Source organism: Cebus imitator, unplaced genomic scaffold (genome assembly GCF_001604975.1).
Source record: "Cebus imitator isolate Cc_AM_T3 unplaced genomic scaffold, Cebus_imitator-1.0 Scaffold233, whole genome shotgun sequence".
Lineage (NCBI taxonomy): Eukaryota > Metazoa > Chordata > Mammalia > Primates > Cebidae > Cebus > Cebus imitator.
Genome location: NW_016107548.1, coordinates 1,555,351 through 1,564,259, shown reverse-complemented (window position 1 = coordinate 1,564,259; position 8,909 = coordinate 1,555,351). Strand labels below are relative to the sequence as shown.

At 35.2% G+C, this 8,909-nt stretch overlaps 1 protein-coding gene across 3 annotated transcripts in view; it reads left to right on the top strand.

The window, feature by feature from the left end:
- The window catches only part of PRDM5 (PR/SET domain 5), a 220,907-nt gene extending 212,824 nt beyond the window's left edge, over window positions 1-8,083 (top strand). For all 3 annotated transcript variants that reach the window (XM_017497574.2, XM_017497573.2, XM_037727504.1), the window contains one exon: window positions 7,581-8,083. In XM_017497574.2, the coding sequence (XP_017353063.1) occupies window positions 7,581-7,745 (165 nt within the window). In that variant the 3' untranslated portion in view covers window positions 7,746-8,083. The remainder of the gene's footprint in view (window positions 1-7,580) is intronic.
- Window positions 8,084-8,909: the final 826 nt, after the last annotated feature.

Sequence of the window (8,909 nt, the reverse complement as noted above, 5' to 3'; positions counted from 1 at the left end):
AAAAAGAAAAGAAAAGAAAAGAAAAAAAAACAAAAACAAAAAACCAAATACATAAATAAACATCTAATTATAATTCATGATAAAGACTGGGAAAGAGAAGGAAATAAAAGCCATGAGGCTATGAATGAATAGTTACGGAAGAATTCTCTGTGAAAGTGAGTCTAAGTAAACTAAAAGATTCGAAGAATTAGCCATGGGAAAAAATGCATTTCAGGAGAGGAACAGTATGACTGGAGGCTGGGAATGGGCATCGGGGAAAGAGAAGGCTAGTGGAGCTGGAGCACAGTGAGAGAAAGAGAGGGGTGCAGGGTGAAGTCAAAAAGAGAATTGGAGGCTTTGGAGCCACATTAAGAAATGTATTGTGAATCTAATTTCAGTAAGAAGCCATTGAAGAATTTGGTATCCATTGTTTATGTTGACATTGGGTTTGGAGAAGGAGCGAGAGAAATATAACATGAGGAATAAATATTAAATATTCTTTATGATTATGAATTCTAATATATACTTATAGAAACAATTTAGCATTTCTTTCACTTTAAAATACTCTCCATAGATACTTTCTTCAGTTTCTCCAGGATTATTCTACAGTCTTTGGGGGAACTTATATTGTCCATAGAGTTTTAATCAATCAATCAGTGAATCTATGCCCCATTATTTCTTTAATTCAAGAAATATTTCTGGAGTGGCTACTCTTGCCCTCGTGTTCCTTAGTTTAACAAGGAGACAGACATAAAAAAGATGAATGACCAATCATGAATGACACTTGAGGAAAGTGTTGTGAAAGAAAAGTAAAGCCTGCAATGAGAGCATTTAAAAGACACCATCACCTGGCAGCAGGTGTTTCACGTGGGCTTCCTAAGGGTGGGTAAGAGTAAGCTAGGTAAAGAGAAGTGAGAAAGTTCTGAGGCAGGAAGCCCAGTGGTATCTTCAAGAACCTGCAGGAGAGCTGTTTAGCTTGGCTAAAGCTCAGTGATTACCCTACAAGCAGTGAAAAACCGTGGAATAATTTTAGATAGCATTGTGATATTTATGTTTTCAAAAAGTCATTTCAACTGTTACGTGGAGCATGGACTGGAGAAGATGAGAATGAATGCAGAGAGATTCAGACAGTATTTAGCAGTGCATTATTTTGGCATATGTGAGTGTGTCCTGCACATTTCAGGGCATTACTTGCATGCCTGCTCCTATGCAAAATGCAAGTAATATTTCCTATTTGTTGAGACAGCGAGATGCCCCCCACAATTCCAAACATTTCCTGCAGAAAGGGGAAATTGTACCACCTCTATCTGAGGATGATTGAAGCTGGCTATTGCAATTACCTAGGCTTTAGTTTTCAGAGTGAGGACGTGTACATCCCAGCAGGCATACATGACATCCATTGGAATATGGGAAGAAAACATTACCACTTTGATTCCCATTTATTTTGTTTTCTTTTTCAACTTTTATTTTAGATTCAGAGAGTACATATGCAGGTTTGTTACATGGATATATTGCATGATGCTAAGGTTTGGGGTACAAATGATCCCATCAGCCAGGTACTGAGCATAGTAGCCAGTAGTTTTTCATCCCTTGTCCCCTGCCTTCCTTCCCTGCTCTACTAGTCCCCAGTCTCTATTGTTACCACCTTTATGTCAATGTTTAGTTTCCACTTATAAGTGAGAATATGCAGTATTTGGTTTTCTGTACCTGCATTAATTCACTTAGGATAGTGGCCTTCAGCTGTATCCATGTTACTGCAAAGGACATGATTTCACTCTTTTTTTTAGCTACATAGTATTCCTTGATATATATGCACATTTTCTTTATCCAGTCCACTGTTCATGGCACCTAGGGTGATTCCATGTCTTTGCTATTGTGAATAGTGCCACAATGAACAAGTAATTGCATATGTCTTTCTTGTAGAATGATTTGTATTCTTTTGCATATATACTCAATAATGAATGGGATTACTAGGTTGAATGGTAGTTCTGTTTTAAGTTCTTTCAGAAATCTTCGGACTGTTTTCTGCAGTGGCTGAACTAATTTACATTCCCTCCAACAGTGTATAAGCATTCCCTTTTCTCTGCAGCTTCACCAGCATCTATTGTTTTTTTGACTTCTTCACAATAGCCCTCTGACTATGATGTTCAGTGATGATGAGCATTTTTCCATGTTTGTGTCCACTTCTATGTCTTCTTTTGAGAAGTGTCTGTTAATGTATCTTGCACATTTTTAATGGGGTTGTTTTTTGCTTGTTCGATTGTTTAATTTCCTTAAAGATTCTGGATATTAGAACTGTTGGATACACAGTTTGTGAATCTTTTCTTTCATTCTGTCAAGTGTCTGTTTATTTTATTGATTAGTTTTGCTGTACAGAAGCTGTTTAGTTGTATTTGGTTTCACTTGTGGATTTTTGGTTTCATTGCAATTAAAGCAATTGCAGAGAATTTAGTTGTAAATTATTTTAGAGAATTTAGTTGTAAATTATTTCTCAAGGCCTCTGCACAGAATGGCATTTCCTAGGTTTTCTTCTAGGATTTTTATAGTTTAAGCTCTTACTTACATTTAAATCTTTAATTCATCTTAAAATTAATTGTTGTATATGTTGAAAGATAGGGATCTAGTTTCATTTGTCTATGTATGGCTAGCCAACTATCCCAGTACTGTTTATTGAATAGGGAGTCCTTTCTCTGTTGCTTATTTTTGTTAACCTTGTCAAAGATTAGATAGCTGTAGGTGTATGACTTTATTTTTGGGTTCTCTATTCTGTTGCATTGGTCTATGTGTTTGACTTTGTCCTAGTATCCTGCTGTTTTGGTTACTGTAGCCTTATAGTATAGTTTGAAATTGGGTAATGTGATGCCTTCAGCTTTGTTCTTTTTGCTTACGATTGCTTTGGCTATTTGGGCTTCTGTTTTGCTGTTGTTGTTGTTGTTGTTGTTCTATGTAAATTTTAGAATAGTTTTTCCTAGTTCTCTGAAAAATGATACTGCTTGTTTGATATTTGATAGTAATAACATTGAATCTGTAGATTGCTTTGAACAGTATGGCCATTTTAATGATACTGATTCTTCTAATCTCAGAGCATGGAACGTTTTCCCATATGTTTGTGTCATCTGTGATTTCTTTTAGCAGTGGTCTGTAGTTCTACTTCTAGAGATCTTTCACCACCTTGGTTAGATGTATTCCTAAGTATTTATTGTATGTGGCTATTTTAAAAACAGGAACAAAATTAAAAGTTATTGTCATTAAATAGATTATTTGACTTTGGTGCCCTGGCTTGGGCACTGTTGGCTTGTCTCTTTTGAGGTGCAGTATCACATGTGATCAAAGTGAAGAACATCAATTCTATGGTGATGCTGGTTGGCTGACAGTCCCAATGCACTTCTTTGCTTTTAGCGTGCTGTTAGGATTACAATTTGTGTCTCTTGGATTAACAGAGATATGGATTATATTACCTGTTTTTAAATAAAGTAATGCTTACAAAATGAACAAGTGGCTAAAAGAAGACTGTACAGAAACCACAGATTGAAAATAATATTAATGATATAAGCACAAGGTAACAAAAAGAAAGCAGCAGAGTTAATACTACTAGTCTGTAGCAATTTGAGATAAAATACAATGACATTATCATATGTGGTGAGAAGTAAGCCAAAAATGGAAATTATTAAGGAGACATCTGGAATACATATATATTTGCCTATATATTTGTTAAAGATGGCTCTGGTCCTAAATATGTATCCCATCTTAAAATCTTGCCTAGTGAAAATATAAAGCCATAAATATTAATTTCACATTAAAATATTTATTTTGTCTTTATCTTCAAAATTTTATATGTCTTTAATATAATATATAAATGCAGTAGTGCATATGTATGCTTTATCTAAAAATACACATACTACAGTTGCATGTTGCATGCTAAAATATTTTCTTAATGAGAGAAGCACTGGTCTAAGTAACCAGTTAGTGTCTCTGACTCAGGTGGTAGCAGTGGAGATGGAGACGATTGAGTGTCTTCATGTCTTTGAGTAAAATGGGCAAAGAAGAACCAGTGGAACTTCGTGATTAATTAAATAAAATGGGAAGAGTGAGACATTGGGTTAAGGTTAACTGTCACATTTGCAGTCAAACCAGGTAGAGGGTGGGACCATTTTTTGAGACTTAGATTTGAGAGGCAAGAACTCAGTTCAGTTTTAGACATAGTAAGTTTGTAGTACCAGTGAATTATCCAAGTGGTCAGTTAAATACTCCACTGTCGATATCAGAAGGGGGACTGGATCAGAAATATTACTTGCTACTAGTGATCTCCATATATGTGGTAACAAAAGGCATGGCTATGATTAAGATCACCAGGGGAGAAAACACCTAGTGAATGGAGAAGAGGCCCAAGGATTGGGCACTGAAATGCAGACTTAGGATGGAGGAAAAGCCTATACTGTACCAGCAAACAAAGGGGAATGAAAGGCCAGAGAATTAGAAGGAAAACAAGGAGAGTAGGTCATTATGGAAACTGAAGGAATGACAGAGGAAAGTGGTGAGGCATGTCCAATGATGCCAAGAATTCATGTTAAATGAGGGCTCAGAAGTGCCAGGAGTAAGCAATGTGCAGATTATCCATAACATTTTAGAGAGCTGTTTGGAGAGTTAAGAAGTCCAAGGCAGAAGTCTGATGTGAATGGTCTTGCTGCTAAGTGGACATGGACCCATCACCCAACTAACTGTATTTTTCATTCCAAAATATTTGCTTTCTGATTATAAAAATGTGCCTTTTAATTAGAGAAGAAGGAGGAAATACAGAGACAAATGAAGACAAATAAAATGATCCCCCATTTCCCAACCGATGTCAACTAAATTAATATTAATCTATTGATATTTCCTTCATATACTTATTAATACAGATACAGTTATTTTTATTTCAATATTGTAGACTAAGTCATATTAATCTTATTATTCTGCTTTCTTTTCTTTACATTTCTTCTTGCCTTTAAGTATTTTTGAAATTTCAATTTTGGCTGGATGTGGTATCTCGCGTCTGTTTTCCCAGCACTTTGGGAGGCCGAGGTAGGAGGATTGCTTGAGCCCAGGACTTTGAGATCAGTCTGAGCAACATGGTAAAATCTCATAGCTAAAAGGTTTTTTAAAAATTTTCTGGTCATGATGGCATCCACCTGTAGTCCCAGCTACTCCAGAGGCTAAGATACGAGTCCAGGGAGATTGAGGCTGCAGTGAGCCAAGATTGTGCCACTGCACTCCAGCCTGGGCAACAGAGAGAGATCTTGACTCAAAAAACAAAGATTAGTATTTTTAACAGCTGGAAAATATTTCTACATCTGATTATATGAAAATGAATTTGCTCATTAACATTGGCCAAGTAAGTCATTTGTAGTTTTCACCTATATATATTATTCTATATGAGCATCCTGTATATAAATCTTTGACTAGGAGGAGTATAAAAGTTATACTCCTGATTCTTCAAAGGCTTGCTGTCTCTCTGTCTACCCAAGATTCTTTGAGAAAGTACTATTTAGTACCCATTATACTCTTTCAGCATCATTTTGTATACTTTTATGCACACTCTAATCTGTCTTTTAAAATTGTTTGTGTATTATATTTGTAAATGTATTTCTTAAGTACAGTATGTGTTTGTATTTTGCTTTTTATCCTAATTGAATCTTATCCTTTAATAAGCATACTTAATACTTTTATATTGATTATTATAATTCATATACTTTATAGTCTGTCATCGTATGTTATGCTGTTTCATGTTTCCTGGGTCTTTACCCTTTTCCTCTGATTTTTGCAATGTGGACTTGGCTTTGTTTTGCAGTTGCCTCAGAGATACTGACTTAACAAAGCTTATGCTTACAAACTATTCCAAAGAAAACCGTCATTTCCTGAGACTAATTGGCTGCATGATATTTGTTTTGGGAAATTACTTGTTTGCAAAGCCACTGGTATATTCCAGGGGACTGCCAGTCTTGAGAACAGTGGTGTTTTCTTTATATTCCACTTGTGTTGGACTTGTCTTTCTTTCGTTAACATTTGTCAATTCTTTCCAATATGCTGAGGAGATGAAAGAGAAAAAAAAAATGTGCACTGACAGTTGAGTGTCAGCAGTATAGTCCTTATTTACACGGAGTATTTTGTTTAGTCTTAATAATCCTGTGAGGCAAGTACATTGTCATTTTACAGATGAGGGAACTAAAGTTAAAAGCATGCTTGGTCCATTTAATGTCCTTAGCAAATAATAGAGTCAGAATTCAAACTCCACGTTGTTCTTCAACAAATACTTATCTAGTGCTTACTCTATAGAAATTGTTGTACCCTTTAGGATACATAGGGGAATAAAATACGCAAAAATCCCTGCCCTCATGGAGCTGAGACTCTAGTGAGTAGAGAGAGATACTAAACAAGAGAGGAGGCAGACACATTGGGAAAGAAAGTGACAAGCACTGAGTAAAAAGTAAATTTGAGCAGAGTAAAGGAAATCCAGAAAGGGTGACAGGTTTCAGTTTTAAATTGGGAGGTCACAGCAGGCTTCCTTGGAAAGTGATCTTACTCTGTAGCTTATTTTCTTTGTACCACGCTATACTGCTGCTGCTGTGCTAAAATTCATTATTATTGGATTACCCCATCTTACCAAATTAGGGGCCTAAGGCTTTCTGAGTTTCTTATTACTGTGAATGTAAACCTTCTTTCCTCCATAAAGAAAGAGGGCAAGGATTTTTTTGTTCTGTTTTGTTTTGCCATAAGATTTTTCCAAGCCTAACCTCATTTAAAACTCCAGCTTTCTTTACAGTATTTTTTACAAGCAATTTCCTCTCTCATTATATTTTTATGGTGATTTTACTTATTTAACATGTCTTATTTCACAATGGATATGCTTTTGAAGAGTTTCATGTCAGTGGAATTTTTGTGAATAACCATCAAATTTTAAATTCCATTTTACTTTTTTGTAACTTGGATAGTTGTGCCTTGCATTTTCTGTGTTAATATTTTTAGTTATGGGGCTGTTTCATGCATGTTGAGCCAGGTGGGGATGTGGCAGAGCTTATATGAAATAAACTTGTTACCTTCCTTAGTTAAAGTGTATATAAGAAATAATAAATGAAATAGCGAGTAATAAATGTCTGCTTATGATATTTAAAACAACATTAGCTTTTCATTTTACAAGTGGTACTAAACTGAGGGGATCGCCAGTGAGAAATGTCTTATGCCCTTTAGGTTATAGGGAGAGATGCCATCTAGACTATAAAGCATTTTGCTTCAATAGTTTATAAAATGGCAAATACATTCCGTTAGGATAAGAAAGGTATTGTTGCCCCAGGGAGTTGTTTCTCTGGAGATGTTTAAATCCAACAGCTGGGAAAAGGAAAGGGTGGTTGAGGTGCAAAGGACACTGATTAAATGCAGTAACTCTTATTAATTTTCTTTGCCCAATAGTGTGGGTGTTAAAGTTTGTCCAAGAGTGATTTTTGTTTTTATGCCTGTTACTACATATTTGATCATAGAAATTTGCATAACATGTATTGTATAAATGATAAATTGGTATATCTTCAGGTTTTTCAGTATAATATGGTTGGTCTTTGGGTCTTTTCTAGGTTTGTGACTTGGCTTTTAGCCTGAAGAAAATGCTGATTCGACACAAGATGACTCATAATCCCAACCGTCCACTGGCAGAATGCCAGTTTTGCCATAAGAAGTTTACAAGGAATGACTACCTCAAAGTGCACATGGACAATATCCATGGTGTAGCTGACAGCTAATGGGGGCTGTAAAGGAATTAAACTATTCAGAAAGGCTCCTAATATGAATCCCAGATTTTTCTCACCTGATCAGCATAACAGAAGTAGCCAAAAGTAACTTACTGTTCTCATAGTTCTTATTTGCCTACATTTAGAGTCTGTAGATGCATATGCAACCAAAAAGAGTCTTATTCTTACTGAGAAATGATATAAATGGAAAAAAAAATACAACTCCGTAGCCTTGCAAAATGCAACTTGTGCTCTGTCTTATAAAAATGGAGAAAGGAGTCATGGCTCTCTTTCTTGGCCATCTCTCTGTAATGAAGTTTATTAATATACTTCCCTAATAGGCTTCTTTATTTTATTGTTATTCTTTGTATGTATGTGTGTCTGTATGTGTCTGTGTGTGTGTGCACTCACTTGCAAATACTGGTTGTTGCAGCTGGTTTTACCAATTTAAATAGAAATAAATCAAGATATCCAACTATTTCTTTGCAGATAAGGGTAAGAATAAGTTATCAAAGTCTCAAGTGTGATAGGAAAATAAATACTTGCTATTTTATAAAACAAATCAAGAGTTGATCTTATCTACTAACTATGCAACAAATGAGTTTAAAATAAAGAGGTATTTGATAACTAAAACATCAAAATATTGCTCATTTTAGAGAATTCTTAGGAAGCATTATTTACTCATTCAGATGCAGACATTCATGGTCTGTGATACTTTTATAAATTCTACACAAAAATGATTGTCACATTTAAACATTTATCAGGCTACCCCTCTTGAATTTAGACCATTTAGCTTTAGAATTTAACAGTATACCAATATATATAATTAAAAATAGAAACCAAATAGATTCTCCATATTTGGAGACAGAGGGCAGAACAATAGTGACATTTCCACATTATTTATGATCAACATAGTCCTTTCCCCTGTCCTTCCATAAAAGTGCAGAACATGTTAGTGCAAATACAGTCCTCAGAGCATTAACATTCCATTTTGCAAAAGACATTTTCCAGAATTTTGGCAGTAGGTAATTTTGAAACACTTTTGAATTACCTTCAATCATCCCTCATAATTAGGAATCCAGAATACAAAGTACAAACCTGGCAATTGTTATGATTGAAATTGTCACTAATGTGTAAGGGAAATTAAAGCAAGAAGCAACATTTCTTCCTTTAGGT